General features: G+C 46.0%; 1 protein-coding gene across 5 annotated transcripts in view; it reads right to left on the bottom strand.

Moving 5' to 3' along the window:
* adgrg6 (adhesion G protein-coupled receptor G6) overlaps positions 1–19,688 on the bottom strand; it is a 188,770-nt gene that overhangs the window by 9,802 nt on the left and 159,280 nt on the right. For 4 of the 5 annotated variants that reach the window (XM_063055459.1, XM_063055458.1, XM_063055457.1 and 1 more), the window contains 2 exons: positions 18,713–18,814; positions 17,602–17,751 (listed from right to left, as the gene is read on the bottom strand). In XM_063055459.1, the coding sequence (XP_062911529.1) occupies positions 17,602–17,751; positions 18,713–18,814 (252 nt within the window). Of the gene's footprint in view, positions 1–6,211; positions 6,265–17,601; positions 17,752–18,712; positions 18,815–19,688 lie in introns of all 5 variants that reach the window. The other variant, XM_063055461.1, reaches the window with a different exon arrangement.

Below are 19,688 nucleotides of genomic sequence, written 5' to 3' on the forward strand. Positions count from 1 at the left end.
AAGAGTGGGAATAAACGGGACCTTTTCAGAATGGCAGGCGGTGACTAGTGGGGTACCGCAAGGTTCAGTGCTGGGACCCCAGTTGTTTACAATATATATTAATGACTTGGATGAGGGAATTAAATGCAGCATCTCCAAGTTTGCGGATGACACGAAGCTGGGCGGCAGTGTTAGCTGTGAGGAGGATGCTAAGAGGATGCAGGATGACTTGGATAGGTTGGGTGAGTGGGCAAATTCATGGCAGATGCAACTTAATGTAGATAAATGTGAAGTTATCCACTTTGGTGGCAAAAAGAGGAAAACAGATTATTATCTGAATGGTGGCCGATTAGGAAAAGGGGAGGTGCAACGAGACCTGGGTGTCATTATAGAAACATAGAAACATAGAAAATAGGTGCAGGAGTAGGCCATTCGGCCCTTCGAGCCTGCACCGCCATTTATTATGATCATGGCTGATCATCCAACTCAGAACCCAGCCTTCCCTCCATACCCCCTGACCCCTGTAGCCACAAGGGCCATATCTAACTTCCTTTTAAACATAGCTAATGAACTGGCCTCAACAGTTTGCTGTGGCAGAGAATTCCACAGATTCACCACTCTCTGTGTGAAGAAGTTTTTCCTAACCTCGGTCCTAAAAGGCTTCCCCTCTATCCTCAAACTGTGACCCCTCGTTCTAGACCTCCCCAACATCGGGAACAATCTTCCTGCATCTAGCCTGTCCAATCCCTTTAGGATCTTATACGTTTCAATCAGATCCCCCCTCAATCTTCTAAATTCCAACGAGTACAAGCCCAGTTCATCCAGTCTTTCTTCATATGAAAGACCTGCCATCCCAGGAATCAATCTGGTGAACCTTCTTTGTACTCCCTCTATGGCAAAGATGTCTTTCCTCAGATTAGGGGACCAAAACTGCACACAATACTCCAGGTGTGGTCTCACCAAGGCCTTGTACAACTGCAGTAGTACCTCCCTGCTCCTGTACTCGAATCCTCTCGCTATAAATGCCAGCATACCGTTCGCCTTTTTCACCGCCTGCTGTACCTGCATGCCCACTTTCAATGACTGGTGTATAATGACACCCAGGTCTCGTTGCACCTCCCCTTTTCCTAATCGGCCACCATTCAGATAATAATCTGTTTTCCTATTTTTGCCACCAAAGTGGATAACTTCACATTTATCCACATTAAATTGCATCTGCCATGAGTTTGCCCACTCACCCAACCTATCCAAGTCACCCTGCATCCTCTTAGCATCCTCCTCACTGCTAACACTGCCACCCAGCTTCGTGTCATCCGCAAACTTGGAGATGCTGCATTTAATTCCCTCATCCAAGTCATTAATATATATTGTAAACAACTGGGGTCCCAGCACTGAGCCTTGCGGTACCCCACTAGTCACCGCCTGCCATTCTGAAAAGGTCCCGTTTATTCCCACTCTTTGCTTCCTGTCTGCTAACCAATTCTCCACCCACACCAATACCTTACCCCCAATACCGTGTGCTTTAAGTTTGCACACTAATCTCCTATGTGGGACCTTGTCAAAAGCCTTTTGAAAATCCAAATATACCACATCCACTGGTTCTCCCCTATCCACTCTACTAGTTACATCCTCAAAAAATTCTATGAGATTCGTCAGACATGATTTTCCTTTCACAAATCCATGCTGACTTTGTCCGATCATTTCACCGCTTTCCAAATGTGCTGTTATCACATCCTTGATAACTGACTCCAGCAGTTTCCCCACCACTGACGTTAGGCTAACCGGCCTATAATTCCCCGGTTTCTCTCTCCCTCCTTTTTTAAAAAGTGGGGTTACATTAGCCACCCTCCAATCCTCAGGAACTAGTCCAGAATCTAACGAGTTTTGAAAAATTATCACTAATGCATCCACTATTTCTTGGGCCACTTCCTTAAGCACTCTGGGATGCAGACCATCTGGCCCTGGGGATTTATCTGCCTTCAATCCCTTCAATTTACCTAACACCACTTCCCTACTAACATGTATTTCGCTCAGTTCCTCCATCTCACTGGACCCTCTGTCCCTTACTATTTCTGGAAGATTATTTATGTCCTCCTTAGTGAAGACAGAACCAAAGTAATTATTCAATTGGTCTGCCATGTCCTTGCTCCCCATAATCAATTCACCTGTTTCTGTTTGCAGGGGACCTACATTTGTCTTTATCAGTCTTTTCCTTTTTACATATCTATAAAAGCTTTTACAGTCCGTTTTTATGTTCTCTGCCAGTTTTCTCTCATAATCTTTTTTCCCCTTCCTAATTAAGCCCTTTGTCCTCCTCTGCTGAACTCTGAATTTCTCCCAGTCCTCAGGTGAGCCACTTTCTCTGGCTAATTTGTATGCTACTTCTTTGGAATTGATACTATCCCTAATTTCTCTTGTCAGCCACGGGTGCACTACCTTCCTTGATTTATTCTTTTGCCAAACTGGGATGAACAATTGTTGTAGTTCATCCATGCAACCTTTAAATGCCTGCCATTGCATATCCACCGTCAATCCTTGAAGTGTCATTTGCCAGTCTATCTTAGCTAATTCATGTCTCATACCTTCAAAGTTACCCCTCTTTAAGTTCAGAACCTTTGTTTCTGAATTAACTACGTCACTCTCCATGTTAATGAAGAATTCCACCATATTATGGTCACTCTTACCCAAGGGGCCTCTCACGACAAGATCGCTAATTAACCCTTCCTCATTGCTCAAAACCCAGTCCAGAATAGCCTGCTCTCTAGTCGGTTCCTCGACATGTTGGTTCAAAAAACCATCCCGCATACATTCCAAGAAATCCTCTTCCTCAGCACCTTTACCAATTTGGTTCACCCAGTCTACATGTAGATTGAAGTCCCCCATTATAACTGCTGTTCCTTTATTGCACACATTTCTAATTTCCTGTTTAATACCATCTCCGACCTCACTACTACTGTTAGGTGGCCTGTACACAACTCCCACCAGCGTCTTCTGCCCCTTAGTGTTACGCAGCTCTACCCATATCGATTCCACATCTTCCCGGCTTATGTCCTTCCTTTCTATTGCGTTAATCTCTTTTTTAACCAGCAACGCCACCCCACCTCCCCTTCCTTCGTGTCTATCCCTCCTGAATATTGAATATCCCTGAACGTTGAGCTCCCATCCCTGGTCACCCTGGAGCCATGTCTCTGTGATCCCAACTATATCATAATCATTAATAACAATCTGCACTTTCAATTCATCCACCTTATTACGAATGCTCCTTGCATTGACACATAAAGCCTTCAGGCACTCTTTTACAACTCTCTTAGCCCTTTTTAATGCTTGCCCTGGATTTGTCGGCCTGCCACTTTTACTTTTCCCCTTTGTACTTTTTGCTTCTACGCTCACTTTACACCCCTCTGTCTCTCTGCACTGGTTCCCATCCCTCTGTTGTGAACTAACCTCCTCACACCTAGCCGCTTTAATTTGATTCCCACCCCCCAACCATTCTAGTTTAAAGTCACCTCAGTAGCCCCCGCTAATCTCCCTGCCAGGATATTGGTCCCCCGAGGATTTAAGTGTAACCCGTCCTTTTTGTACAGGTCACACCTGCGCCAAAAGAGGTCCCAATGATCCAAAAACTTGAATCCCTGCCCCCTGCTCCAATCCCTCAGCCACGCATTTATCCTCCACCTCATCGCATTCCTACTCTCACTGTCGCGTGGCACAGGCAGTAATCCCGAGATTACTACCTTTGCGGTCCTTTTTCTCAACTCCCTTCCTAGCTCCCTATATTCTTCTTTCAGGACCTCATCCCTTTTCCTACCTATGTCATTGGTACCTATATGTACCAGGACCTCTGGCTCTTCACCCTCCCACTTCAGGATATCTTGGACACGATCAGAAATATCCTGGACCCTGGCACCAGGGAGGCAAACTACCATCCGAGTCTCTGGACTGCGTCCACAGAATCGCCTATCTGACCCCCTTACTATCGAGTCCCCTATCACAACTGCCCTCCTCTTCCTTGCCCTACCCTTCTGAGCTACAGGGCCAGACTCTGTGCCGGAGGCAGGGCCACTGTCGCTTCCCCCGGGTAAGCTGTCCCCCCCAACAGTACTCAAACAGGAGTACCTGTTGTTAAGGGGCACAGCCGCCGGGGTACTCCCCATCACCTTCCTTTTCCCCTTCCCCCTCCTAACCGTGACCCACTTGTCTGCCTCCCGTGGCCCCGGCGTGACCACCTGCCTTCCACTCCTCTCTATCACCTCCTCACTCTCCCTGACCAGACGAAGGTCATCGAGCTGCAGCTCCAGTTCCGTAACGCGGTCCCTTAGGAGCTGCATCTCGATGCACTTGGCGCAGATGTAGACGTCCGGGAGGCTTGGAGACTCCAGGGCCTCCCACATCCGACACCGAGAACAGCAAACTGCCCTCACAGTCATAATGCCCCTCTCCTCAAATAGCAACAGAAAATTATACACCAGTCATTGAAAGTGGGCATGCAGGTACAGCAGGCGGTGAAAAAGGCGAATGGTATGCTGGCATTTATATCGAGAGGATTCGAGTACAGGATCGGGGAGGTACTACTGCAGTTGTACAAGGCCTTGGTGAGACCACACCTGGAGTATTGTGTGCAGTTTTGGTCCCCTAATCTGAGGAAAGACTTGCCATAGAGGGAGTACAAAGAAGGTTCACCAGATTGATTCCTGGGATGGCAGGACTTTCATATGAAGAAAGACTGGATGAACTGGGCTTGTACTCGTTGGAATTTAGAAGATTGAGGGGGGATCTGATTGAAACGTATAAAATTCTAAAGGGATTGGACAGGCTAGATGCAGGAAGATTGTTCCCGATGTTGGGGAAGTCCAGAACGAGGGGTCACAGTTTGAGGATAAAGGGGAAGCCTTTTAGGACCGAGATTAGGAAAAACTTCTTCACACAGAGAGTGGTGAATCTGTGGAATTCTCTGCCACAGGAAACAGTTGAGGCCGGTTCATTGGCTATATTTAAGAGGGAGTTAGATATGGTCCTTGTGGCTACGGGGATCAGGGGGTATGGAGGGAAGGCTGGTGCAGGGTTCTGAGTTGAATGATCAGCCATGATCATAATAAATGGCGGTGCAGGCTCGAAGGGCCGAATGGCCTACTCCTGCACCTACTTTCTATGTTTCTATGTTTCTATACATACTGTGCTGTGCACCTTGGTCCAGATGACCATTGTTTTGTTTGGCGGTACACATGTATACCGTTGAATGACAATGAGCTTCAACTTGGTGAGCAGAGACCTTTGGTTAATTGCTCTTTCCTGAACATGACTAGATTACATCCAAGAGTATAATGTTTGAAGGAAGGTTTGCATTGTCCCAGTGCGCAGCAGAGGAACAAAACCCTCTTTGCCATCCAACTCCATGAGCAATGACCCTAGTAAGACATCAGACCTCTCATATAATGCCACGATGCATGCAGTGACCAAGAGCACCCTGGCAAGAAAGGCCAAAAGCCAGTCAAGGTTCCAAGATATAGGAAAAGGGAGAGTGCGCAGAGGTGGGATAAAGGAAGGCACGCTTTGAAAGAGACCTGAACCATGCACGGCAACACACACAAAATGCTGGAGGAACTCAGCAGGTCAGGCAGCATCTAAGAAAGGGAATATAGATTCGACTTTCAAGGCTGACACCCTTCAGCAGGACTGATCAAATCAATACACAGTGCATGAGGCAGAACAACATTGATAATAACTTCTTCCCCCTTCTTTTCCAGTCCTGATGAAGGGTGTCAACCTGAAACACCAACCGTTTATTCCTCTCCGTAGATGCTGCCTGCCCTTCTGTGCTCCTCTAGCATCTCGTGCGTGCTGCTCTGGATTTCCAGCACCAGAAGAATTACTTGCATTTATGAGGCATGCACGGAAACCCGAACTCCTCGAACCCTCACTCCAACAAGCATGCACGCGTCCAATCAGCAGTGGCCAGCTCAGCGCAGAAATGGCATCGAGTAAAAGCTGGAAGTGCAGCATCTCCGCACCACCCTGCCAGGAGGGAAGTGGCCTCCCAGCTGTGGATGCACCAAGCCAAGCAAGAGCACAGAACCTCAACCAGCAGCGTAGGGGAATGTCTCCCACTTACACCCATCTACTGGTTGCGTGCAATGGTCATTTGCCGTGGGCCAGAGCAACTGGACACCCCGTCAACACAAGATGGCTGCCGCCATTGGTGACCAAGCAATGGTGGTTACGCAACATGGTTTACCTTTTAAGGGGAACTCATCTCTGCACAGGGACAAATTCTCAGAAGGCCTCATCCTGTTCCAGAAACACATCAATAGATGTTATTCAGAATAGCGTGACAGCATATAGAGCACCTGTGTCCTTCAAAAACAGACATACATTTACGTAGCTGCAGTTGTATTTGCAGCGTAGTGAAGGCGCAGTCACTGTTGTACTGCGCGGAGAATAGCTTACTTATGCACCGCAAACTCCCACCTGCGGCAGCAACCAAATAATCTGGGAGCATCGAGAGACTGACCAGAATCAGGCTCTTTGCCCCATCAAATCCCTGCCCACTGTCTATCCTGCTCTGAAGTAATACACACTGAATGCTGACAGTGTCGTCACCAATTACCTGGGCTCTGACAACCTGCATTTGTTCCATAACCACACTCTGTTTTACTTGTGCACATGGAGAACAGCATGGCCCCCTCATTCTACAATGTTCTGATGTCCGGACAGAGAAATGCCGTTTTTATACAGAATTGATCAGCAGTTATGGATATTGCCCATTGATAACCTTGTGTATATTCAAATTCCTCATTTACAAGATCAATTGCCACTCACAATACAGATGCTAAAAGTCAATAGAAACTTTGTTGTTGTTCAGTCGTTAAGTCGAGTCCGATTATTCGTGACCTCATGGACCACAGGGTCACAGGGTTTTCACGGCAAGATACAGAAGTAGACTGCCAGGCCTTTCTTCCACACAGATACTGCTGTTGCCCAGGTTGGGACCTGGCTGGGTTTGAACTCAGGACTATCTGCTTTGGAGTCCAGTGCTTATGCCACTACACCACCAGCTGACCCAATAGAAACTACAAGCTACCAATTAGTAAAACCATTGTCCCTCACTCGGTGTGTGTGCCCTTTGCATCTTTCTGTTACATTTTTATCTCGTCTCGGTAAGCCTAACAGCTCCAGTTTGCTGCTGTGCAAAGGGAAACTATGTTCTTCAAAGATCTTTCTTGCCTGGACTGTCTGCAATCTATGCTTGCCTAGACATTAATTAACACTTACCTTACCATGCGTTCCACAGATGAATGCAGTAAGTCAGGCAGCTTCAATGGAGAGGAATAAACAGTTGACATTTTGGGCCAAGATCCTGCATCAGGACTGCCTGACCTGTAGGGTTCCTCTGGCACTTTGTGTTATTCTGCAGAACTCTTGTGTTAATCTTCTTTCTCTAACCCTGCTCCGGCCCCGTTTCACTTCCCCACATTTTCCAATCAGCTCCCTCCCAGGTTCCACTGCCCACCGACACGCCAAGAAGCAATTTGCAGTGATCGATGAACCTTCCAGTCCGCGTGCCTTTGTACAAAAGTGATGCATCCAGAGGTCAGGGAGAGAATGTGCAAAGTCCACACTGACAAAACTGGAGGGCAGAGGCCAGAATGAGAAGTTGTGGGGAGGGGGAGGAGTACAATCTGGTAGGTTCCTTCCCTGCTTCCTTTCCAGACCTGGTGAAGGGACTCAGCCAATAAGTCGACTTGTATTCTCCTCCACAGATGCTGCCTGGCCTGCTGAGTTCTTCCAACAGTTTGTGTGTGTTGCTCTGGATTTCCAGCATCTGCAGAGTCTCATGTCAATCCTTTGTCTCATCTTTTAATCTCAGCTGCTATCCACAAAGACCACAGGAAATCGCAGAGAGTTGTGGACACAGCCCAGTCTGTCATGAAAACCAGACCACTCCTATATCGTAACACAAACAAAATGCTGGAAGAACTCAGCCAATCTCAACTCCCACTGAGTTCCTCCAACATTTTGAGCACATTGCTTAAAATTTCCAGTATCTGCAGAATCTCTTCTTTTCTTAAGATCTGCCTCCCCTTAGTTGATTCTGTCTACACTTCCTACTACCCTGGGAAAACAGCCAACATAATCAAGAACCCCTCCCAATCCACTCATTCTCTCTTCTCCCACCTCACATCAGGCAGGAGATACCAATTCCTGAAAGTACATACTACCCAGCTCAAGGGACAGCATGTATCCTGAAGTTACTAAATGCTTAAATGGATCTGTTATATGATAAAGATGGACATTTAATCCTTCAGCCCACCTCATTGTGGTCCTTGCACCTTACTATCTAGCTGCACTGCACTTTCTCTGTAACTGTAACACTGTATCCTGCTTTCTGTTTTACCATTTGTACTACCTCGATGCATGGATATATATGGAATGATCTGTCTCAACGGTAGGCAAACAGAAAGTCTTCTCTTTATTCGGTACATGAGACCATAAGATACAGGATATTTTTTACAAAAGTGATTCCAGGTTTGAACAGCTTGTCGTATGAAGAGTGTTTGATGGCTCTGCGCCTGTATTCAATAGAATTCAGAGGAATGAAGGGTGACTTCAGTGAAAACTATCCAATGGTGAAAGGCTTTGATAGAGTGGATGTGGAGAGGATGTTTCTTGTAGTGGAAAGGTCTAAGACCAGAGGACACAGCCCCAGAATAGAGGGGGCGTCCTTTTAGAACAGACGTGATGAAGAATTACTTTAACCAGACAGTGGTGAATCTGTGGAATTCGTTACCACAGAAAGCCGCGGAGGCCAAGTCTTTATGTCTATTTAAGGCAGAAGCTGGTAGATTCATGATTGTTCAGGGCATGAGGGATACAGGGAGAAGGCAGGAGATTGGGACTGAGAGGAATATTGAATCACACATGATGAAATGGTGGGGCAGATTCAATGGGCCAAATAGCCTGATTCTGCTGCTAGATCTTATGGTCTTATTTGACCCATCGAGTCAGCTCCATCATTTCATCATGGCTGATCTATTTGACTCTCAGCTACATTCCCCTACAAGATCTCATCTGTGAGAATAATAAACCCATTACCCGTTAATCTGTACAGACCTCTACTCCTCTCCACATCCCCTTTCTCTTAAAACTCGTTGTGCCTGACTATGGTACGTCCCGCGCATTAAGAAGGGCTGCGTCCATAGAAAACCCTCCATATCACAATCTTCCGTAACACAAACCCTTGATAAGAATTGACAGATATAGTTGTTCCTTTTGCATTTTGTCTTTATTTTGTTTTTTTTTCCACACATAAATTCAGTCAGAGCAAATTTTTATTCTCTCTCAGTTCTTTTGGAACTGAAAGGTGAATTGTGTGAGAGTGAACTTCCATTACAAGGAGCACAGTACACTGCAGTCGCAGTTCAGGTGAAGGAACTTTGAGCAAATACAATGGCTCTGTTTCTCCTTAAACAGGTGCGGCTTGACTTACCGGGAGTTCCTGTTACATTCCAGAGCAAGGAGAGCCCTGTCCAGGTTTTCGTCTGAGTTGAATAATCTTAAATGGGGTCTCGGGTGGGGAATGTTGGGTGTGTTGTGGGGGGTACAAGCACCTACAGGAAGCACTGCCTCAAGGTGGCATGTATCATAAGGATCCCACCTGTCAGGCCACACCCTCCTCTTGTGGCTACCATCCGGCAGGAGGTATAAAAGCCTGAAGCCCTCCACCACTAGGTTCAGGGACACCTCATAATGTGGGTCCTTGAACCGACCTGCAAAACCCTAGCTGTACCTCAGCAACGGAAACCTACGGACCATCTCTTGCACTGTTATATCCCTGAACAATGAACAGAAAATACCGGAGGGACTCTGCAGGTCAGGCAGCATCTGCGGAAGGGAATAAACAGTCGATGTCTGGGGCCAAAACCGTTCATCGGGACTGGTGACGTTTGTACTGAAGTCTTGTTTTATACAAGCCTTTTCTCTCTTCACTGTCTTGTGTAAATTGTGGGAGATGTTGTACTTTGAGAGGACTGGCCAGGTTAGAACTTACACAGTGAACGGAAGGGTTCTGTGCAGGGCAGTAGAATAAAAGGATCTGGGAATACTGATCCATAATTCCTTCAGAGCAGCCACACTGGTAGATAGGGTCATGTGGAGCGCATTTGGCCCACTGATCTTCATAAATCAGAGCACTGAGTACAGGAGTTGGGACATTGTGTTCAAGATGTATAAGACATTGGTGAGGCCAAAGATGGAGTATTGTGTGCAGTTTTGGTAAATTACCTAAAGGAAAGATATCCATCAGATTAAACGAATACAGAGAAAATTTACAATCTACTCAAAGATTAATCTAACCCTTCGTTCCCACTTGGTCCTTCACTGTCTTTCTTCAATATGCCCATCTAAGAGCCCATTAAATGCCCCCAGTGTATCTGCATCTACCACCGCATCCTGGAGCATGTCCATTGCACCCACCACTCTCTGTGACATCCCCCTATACTACATTTCAATTACCTTAAAACTATGACCTCTCATATCAGTCATCTTTGCCCTGAGAAAAAATCTCTGGCTGTCCACTCAATCTGTGACTCTTACCATCGTGTACTTCTCCATTAGGTCACCTCTCATCCTTCCGAGCTCCAAAGAGAGAGGTCCTAGCTTATTCAACCTATCCTCATAAAACATGCTCTCTAATTCAGGCAGTATCCTGGTAAGTCTCTGCACCCTCTCTATAGCTTCCACGTCCTCCCTGTAACGAGACATCCAGAACTGAACACCATATTCCAAGTGTGTTCTAACCAAGGTTTAATAGAGCTGCAACGCTACCTCGTGGCTCTTGAATTCAGTCCACCAGCTAATGAAAGCCAACACACCATTTGGCTTCTTAACGCCCTACATAAGATGGAAGGAGAAAGAAGATATGCCCTTTTCTCATTACTACCATCAGGGAGGAGGCACAGGAGCCTGAAGACACACACTCAGTGTGTTAGGAATATCTTCTTCCCCTCCATCAACAGATTTCTGAATGGTCCATGAACCCATGAATATTTTCCCTCTTATTTTTCAGTAGTTATATACAGTGCACGTACATATACATACATGGTGGATTCCAGTTAATTGAGCTTCAGTTATTCAGGGCAGCTGCTAATTTGGGACAGCTCTTAAAGAACAAAAATTGAGAAAATAGCCGGGATTCCCTTTGTTTATTTGGGACACTATGCCTCTTAATTGGGACAGGAGGCTGTTGACAAAACATTTCTAGCTCGTGCCTGCTGCATATATTGTGTGGCCATTAGACACTCTACCGTGCTTAGAATGAACAGTTTTTAAATAGCGTCTTTTGTGTGTGTTTGTGTTATGTTAGAAGGATGAGAGGGGATCTGATTGAAACATATAAGATTATTAAGGGATTGGACACGCTAGAGGCAGGAAACATGTTCCCGATGTTGGGGGAGTCCAGGACCAGAGGCCACAGTTTAAGAATAAGGGGCAGACAATTTAGAATGGAGTTGAGGAAAAACTTTTTCACGCAGAGAGTTGTGGTTCTGTGGAATGCTCTGCCTCAGAAGGTAGTGGAGGCTGATTCTCTAGATGCTTTCAAGAAAGAGTTAAGATAGAACTCTTATAGATAGCGGAGTGGAGGGATATGGGGAGAAGGCAGGAAAAGGGTACTGATTGTGGATGATCAGCCATGATCACAGTGAATGGTGGTGCTGGCTCAAAGGACTGAATGGCCTACTCCTGCACCTATTGTCTATTGTTATCTATTTGGGCTGATGGATGTCAATTAAAAAAGCAGTGATTTTTGATAATTTGTTTTTAATTTGGACTTGAAAAAGTTTCAGACCCTTGCCAAGAAGCCACGAAAAGATTTGACACTGGCCAAAAAAATTACCCCACAGGTAAGAGCCATCCATCTAACAGTTTAAAAGCTATCCACCAAACACCACTCATTGTCAGCTGCCAGAGATAACTGATGTGCTAATACACCAGCAAGATAAAATACAAAAAATCCCAAAAATGAGAATATGAAAACATCCAGATGTTGAAGAGGACCTCAATCAATGGTTTTCCATTGTACCTGGATGAGATGTGCAGGTCGGTGGACCAAGGTTAGACAAAAACAAGTCAGAGGAGCTAGCTAAGAAGCTGGGACCATGAAGATTTTAAAGCAACGGATGGTTAGTTGTCTCTGTGGAAATGCTGGCACCACATTAAATTCAAAAGAGCACATGGCGAGAAAGATGGTACTTATGCTGTAAGTGCAGAAACATAGAAATCTACAAAACTCCCTGACTTGCTTCAAAAAGTTTGCACATGCAGATGGTATCCACAATGCCGACGAAACAGGACTATTTTTTTCTATCACGCTACACTGGGTGGTTCCTTGGCTACAAAACGTGCAACACGATTGGGTTCAAACAAAGCAATGGATCACATAATGGATCAATTTTCTGCACTGATTTTGTTCATTTCCAATTAATCAAAGGAACGCAGCAGCATACACTGTATGAATTTGTCCACTTTTAGGAACTAACACACAGTTTTATAGTACTATAGTAGTATTGCTTGCGTTCTATTTCATTTTTGACTCGTTTTTTAACTATCTCCATGAAACTGACTACTAAGGGCAGTCGCTAAATTGCACCATAATGTACCGGTCCCAATGTGACCTAATTAACTGGAATCCACTGTATTTCTTATTGTGATTTACTGTCTATTTAATGTCGTGCTCTGTACTGCTGCCATGAAATGATAAATCTCACACATACGTCAGTGACAATAAACCTGATTCTTAATCTGGCTCTGAAACTAGTCTGATGTACCACACGCCAGACATTTGAATTTAATAATATTACAAGAGTTCATTCTTATGTGGGAGGGTCCATAAATTGGGCATTCGTAACCCGGACAACCTGTGTTTGGCAGAGGCAGTGTTACTGAGGAGCTGAAGGAAGAAATGAAGAAGTTGAATCTTTGATATAAAAGGAATGAACTAAGGTTCAAAATTCAAGATTCAGATTTATCACATTTACATCAAAAGATACATTGAAATGCGTTGCAACACACATCAAAGTTGCTGGTGAACGCAGCAGGCCAAGCAGCATCTGTAGGAAGAGGTACAGTCGACGTTTCAGGCCGAGACCCTTCGTCAGGACTAACTGAAGGAAGAGTGAGTAAGGGATTTGAAAGCTGGAGGGGGAGGGGGAGATGCAAAATGATAGGAGAAGACAGGAGGGGGAGGGATGGAGCCAAGAGCTGGACAGGTGATAGGCAAAAGGGGATACGAGAGGATCATGGGACAGGAGGTCCAGGAAGAAAGACGGGGGGGGGGGTGACCCAGAGGATGGGCAAGAGGTATATTCAGAGGGACAGAGGGAGAAAAAGGAGAGTGAGAGAAAGAATGTGTGCATAAAAAGGAGTAACAGCTGGGGTACGAGGGGGAGGTGGGGCCTTAGCGGAAGTTAGAGAAGTCGATGTTCATGCCATCAGGTTGGAGGCTACCCAGACGGAATATAAGGTGTTGTTCCTCCAACCTGAGTGTGGCTTCATCTTTACAGTAGAGGAGGCCGTGGATAGACATGTCAGAATGGGAATGGGATGTGGAATTAAAATGTGTGGCCACTGGGAGATCCTGCTTTCTCTGGCGGACAGAGCGTAGATGTTCAGCAAAGCGGTCTCCCAGTCTGCGTCGGGTCTCGCCAATATATAAAAGGCCACATCGGGAGCACCGGACGCAGTATATCACCCCAGTCGACTCACAGGTGAAGTGTTGCCTCACCTGGAAGGACTGTTTGGGGCCCTGAATGGTGGTAAGGGAGGAAGTGTAAGGGCATGTGTAGCACTTGTTCCGCTTACACGGATAAGTGCCAGGAGGGAGATCAGTGGGGAGGGATGGAGGGGACGAATGGACAGGGGAGTTGCGTAGGGAGCGATCCCTGCAGAATGCAGAGGGGGGGGGGGAGGGAAAGATGTGCTTAGTGGTGGGATCCCGTTGGAGGTGGCGGAAGTTACGGAGAATAATATGTTGGACCCGGAGGCTGGGTAGCCTCCAACCTGATGGCATGAACATCGACTTCTTTAACTTCCGCTAAGGCCCCACCTCCCCCTCGTACCCCATCTGTTACTTATTTTTATGCACACATTCTTTCTCTCACTCTCCTTTTTCTCCCTCTGTCCCTCTGAATATACCTCTTGCCCATCCTCTGGGTCCCCCCCACCTTGTCTTTCTTCCCAGACCTCCTGTCCCATGATCCTCTCGTATCCCTTTTGCCTATCACCTGTCCAGCTCTCGGCTCCATCCCTCCCCCTCCTGTCTTCTCCTATCATTTTGCATCTCCCCCTCCCCCTCCAGCTTTCAAATCCCTTACTCACTCTTCCTTCAGTTAGTCCTGACGAAGGGTCTCGGCCTGAAACGTCGACTGCACCTCTTCCTACAGATGCTGCCTGGCCTGCTGCGTTCACCAGCAACTTTGATGTGTGTTGCTTGAATTTCCAGCATCTGCAGAATTCCTGTTGTTTGCGTTGAAATGCGTTGCTTGCTTTAACAATCAATGCACCCGAGACTGTGCCAGGGACAGCCCACAATGTCACCACACATTCTAGTGCCAACATAGCATCCCCACAATGTTCAGCAGAACATCACAGAATACAATAAAATAAAACACAACAAACAACAAAACAACAACAGCAAAACAAGCCCTGCTTTTCCCTTCCACCTGTGCATACGCACAACTTCAACCATAGTACAGGGTTCAGGCTGCGGCCTCCGGCCTCCAGCAGACTCGGTCTCACAGACATCGGACCCTCGACTTCCCGGTAGGGGTTCACAGATTCAGCTTCCCACCAGTGGGCTTCAACTTCCGGACTTCCGATTCAACCCTCAGGCGTTGTCCTCAGCAGCCCTCATTGATGCTGGACTTCCAGCCCGACCTCTAACCCTCGATGTCCTACGTCCGCATCACTGGCTTTTGAATGTGGGCCAGAAGCTTACACACTGGCCTGGCCTCTAATTCCACCCCCCTCCCCCCTCCTCCACATCCCTGGCCTCAAAGTTCAAAGTAAATTTATCATCAAAGTACATGTATGTCACCATATACAACCCTGAGATCCATTTCCTTGCGGGTATGCTCTAGCAGTCCACAAAAGAATATTAACCATAACAGAATCAATGAGAGACCACACCAACATGGACTTTCAACCTTTGTGCAAAAGGCAAAAAAAACTGTGCAAACACAAAAAGAAAGAAATAATAATAAATAAAAAAGCAATAAATATCAAGAAATCGAGATGAAGAGTCCTTGAAAGGGGGTTCAGAGGTTGCGGGAACATTTCAATAATGGGGCAAGTGAGGTTGAGTGAAGTTATCCCTTCTGGTTCAAGACCCTGATAGCTGTGGGTTAATAACCGTTCCCAAACCTGGTGGTGTGAGTCCAGCGGCTCCTGTACCTTCTTCCTGATGGCAGCAGCAAGGGTCCCTGATGATGGATACCACTTTCCTGCGACAATGTTTCACGCAGATGTGCTCAATGGTGGGGAGGGATTTACCCGAGACGGACTGGGCTGTGTCCATTACTTTTTGTAGGATTTTCCGTTCAAGGCCATTGGTGTTTCCAAACCAGGCTGTGATGCAAGCAGACAATATTCTCTCCCTACACATCAGACCATAAGACCATAGGAGCAGAATTAGGCCATTTAGCCCATTGAGTCTGCTCTGCCATTCCATCATGAGTGGAATCCAGGATCACACTCAGTCCCATACACCGGCTGTCTCGCCACATCTCTAGAAGTTTATCAAAGTTTTAGAAGTCATACCGGATCTTCGTTAAGTTCCTAAGGAAGTAGAGGTGTTGCTGTACTTTCTTCATAACGCACATGCTAGACGCAGGATAGGTCCTGTAAGGTAATAGCATCGAGGAATTTCAGGTCGCTGACCCTCTCCACTCCTGATGAGGAGTACCTCATGGACCTCTGGTTTCCTTCTCCTGAAGAAAATGATCTCGCTGTCATAGACCTGTGTTAGTGCCCTGACACCACTCAGCCAGATTTCAGTCTCCCTCCGACACGCTGGTTCATCGCCACCTTTGAGTTGGCCTACAACAGTGGTGTCATCAGCAAACTTGAGCATGGCATTCGAGCTGTGCTTACCCACACAGTCATAAGTATAAAGCAAGTAGAGCAGGGGGCTAAGCACACGGCCCTGTGATGACGGAGTTGGTGGAGGAGATGTTTTTACCAATCCGAACTGACTGGGGTCTGCAAGTGAGAATCCGGTTGCTCGAGCATCAAAGCCAAGGCCTTGGAGAGCTTATTGGTTAGTTCTGAGGGGATGACAGCATTGAATGCTGGGCTGCAATCGACGAAGATGTCTGCATCAGGTCTCCGTTGTATCAAGGACTTGGTTTCATGCTGCCGGCTTGCCTGCTGCAGTAGTCCAGGAGAGGAGACACTGATATAGCATGATGTCCATGCTCGGTTGGGAGCAGGCCTCGCCCATTGGTGCTGCCCCCCAGTGTCCAATCAGTGGAATGACAGGCTGGAGACATGCCTATATTTGTGTGCTCACTATTTTGAATCTGCTATTTATGTTTTGCACCTTCACCTCGAATACTGTTTCATTTGGCTGAATTCATATATGGTTGAATGATAATTAAGCTGGAACTTGATTTGATTTGATCATTGCTATCCAGATGATCCAGAGTTGTGAAGAGCCAATGAAAAGTGAAGGAACCTGCCCCTAACCCCCTCTCTCAGTCCCCAAAGCCATCCCTATAATCTTAAAAAAAGCAACTAAAATAATAATAATAATAATAAAAAACACAGATAATGTACAGAAATCAATAAGTGAAAAGCACCAGAAATACACTGAATTAAAAGAGGAAATTTTAAAGACTATGGAACATGAACAGGGTAATTTCTGCAACTGGGTATTACCCCAAAGTCACTACACAATAGTATTAAATAATTAGGCTGACACAGCAATAAATCTTCAATAAATCAGCAAAAAATCTTCAGAAAGCCACCATTCTAAACACTACCAGAATAGTTGAAAAGTTATTGGCAATTGAGAAATGAGTCTGCTCGGCTATGCCAGCACCTCAGGTTTCACCAGTTTGGTCTGAGAAAAAAATAAAAATACAATAATAATAATAATCATAATATTTATAGAGCACTTTTCATACAGTTCGAAGTGCTTTACAATATCCAGATAAAGTGCAAACGTGAAAATAAAACAAAATAAACATGAAAATATAAGACAAAAAGTTGTTAGTTAGAGCAAGGTTAAATAAATAGGTATTGAGCTGGTTTCTAAATGTATCAACAGAGTTTGCATCTCTTAAAGTTTTAGATATTGAACTCCACAGTTTTGGAGTGCATTACAAAAAAAAAGCTGACCTGCCAATAATCTTTTGAGGGAGACTGTTGAAATTTAAGACTGGTGAAAGAAGACCAGAGAGCTCGAGCAAGATTATGAAACGAAAATGGTTTTGTGACGTACTCCAATCGGAGAGCAACTAAATCTGAACAACGACCACAGCTCAGCACCATCTTGGAAAAGAGATAAAGGTTGGAGTAAGGATTAGTCAGTAAAATCCAGGTGTTAGGCAAGGAGCTTGTGTCCCTCACCCTTGGTGCTGCTTTTGAAGAGGCTGGAGCCGGGCTTGAACTTGCTGGCCCAGCTGGTGGAGCTGGAGCCGATGGAGCTGCTGGAAAGGGACTTGCCCAGGTTGTCGGAGCTCACTTTCTTTGTGTTGTTGGTGATTGTTCGGCTCCATTCTGTAAAGAGTATAGGAGAGAAAATGTAATCCAACGTTCCTCTCATGAAAGCAGGTCGCCCACGCTATTCCTCATATTTGCCACAAAGGGGGACATTCAGTCCATTAAATCAGTGCCAGCTCATGGCATAATCCCATCAATTTTCCTGCTACCTGTTCTCTGTTATAATTCGTAAGAGTGATAAAGGCCCTTTGGCCCAACTCTGCCATGCTGACCAACATTCCCATTTACCCATGTTTGGCCTATATTCCTCTAAAACAGGTGTTCCCAGCCTTTCTTATGCTACGGACCGATACCAGTAAGCACGGACCTCCCGCTGGGAACCTTCGCTCCAAACCTTTCCTATCCGTGTACCTGTCTAATTGTCTTGAATGTTGCAATTGTACCCACCTCCTACCACTTCCCCTGGCACTTCATTCTCTATATCCACAGATCCCTTGTGTGTAAAATTTTACTCTGGTGGTCCCCTGTTAATCCCCCCCCCCACCTCGCCTTCAACCTAGCCCATTTTGTCTTTGATTCTCTCTCCTGGGGTAAAAGACCGTGACCTATACTCTATACTCCTCGTGATTTTTACAGACCATTATGAGGGCACCCTTCAGCCTGCTGTACTCCAGGGAAAATCATCAGATTATAAGACATAGAAGCAGAATTAGGCCATTCGGCCCATCTAGTCTGAACTGACATTCAATCATGGTTGATTTATTATGCCTCTCAACCCCATTTTCTTGCCTTCTTCCCATAACCTTTGACATTCTTGCCATCTTCAGCCCTTACAACATTGCCAACCCATCCAATCTCTGAAGCCCTCCAGTCCTAAAGCCCCACGCCCAGTCCTGAAGATAATCCTTATGAAATCCTAGACACTGGAATAACAAATTACAAATTAGTGGAGGTGGTCAGAGCACTTGCATCTTCCCTGACACAGGGGGCAAAAGTGGAACGTGTCTTTGGCACATACCTGAGTTTTCTGGGAGTCTGAATCTACCACAGCAAAGGTACCTTCTCCATTGCTTCTGCACATTTTCCTTCAGAGCACAGTGGAAGACGAAGATGAAGAAGCCTGCGTTCAATAAGATGAGAGCATGAGTTTTAAACACTGAATCTGACTAGGTGTCTTGTCACCCTGGAGATAGAATTCCATGTTAATCCCATTGTCAAAATGTGGTAATCACATACCACCAGGCTCAGAGTGGCTGCATAGCACGTTTGCACAATGCCATTACAGTGGTAGCAATCAGCAATTGGGGTTCAATTCCTGCCACTGTCTGTCAGGGCTTGCTACATTCTCCCGGAGACCACATGGGCTTCTTCCGTGTGGCCCTAAGAGCCGTGACGCCTAGCAACCCCTGATTTAATCCTAGCCTAACCATGGGACAATCTACAATGACCAATTAACCTACCGACCGGTATGGCTTTGGACTGAGGGAGGCAACTGGAGCATCCGGAGGAAAATGATGTGGTCACAGGGAGAACATATAAACAACCTCCTTATAGGCAGGAGCGAGAATTGAACCCATCAGGTACTGTGGAGCATTGTTCTAGCCACTACGCTACTATGCCACCCCAAACAGCCTTATGGTCTTTCAAAAGCACTGGATGATCACCTCAAATGTTGCTCGAGATGATGACGCAGAGCTACAGAAAGACCATAAAAAATTGGAGCAGAACTTGGCCCTTAGGCCCATCGAGTCTTCTCTGACATTCCATCATCCTGGCTCTCAACGTCATTCTCCTGCCTTCTCCCCATAACCTTTGACACCTTCCCTAATCAAGAAACTATCAACTTCTGCTTTGAATAAACCCAATAACTCGGCCTCCGCAACTTTCTGAGGCAATGAATTCCACAGGTTTACCACCCTCTAGCTAAAGAAATCCCTCATCTCTGTTCTAAATGGACGTTCTTCTTCTCTGAGGCCGTGCCCGCCGGTCAATTT

The sequence above is a fragment of the Mobula hypostoma genome, chromosome 8, assembly GCF_963921235.1.
Source record: "Mobula hypostoma chromosome 8, sMobHyp1.1, whole genome shotgun sequence".
In the NCBI taxonomy this organism is placed as follows: Eukaryota; Metazoa; Chordata; class Chondrichthyes; order Myliobatiformes; family Myliobatidae; genus Mobula; species Mobula hypostoma.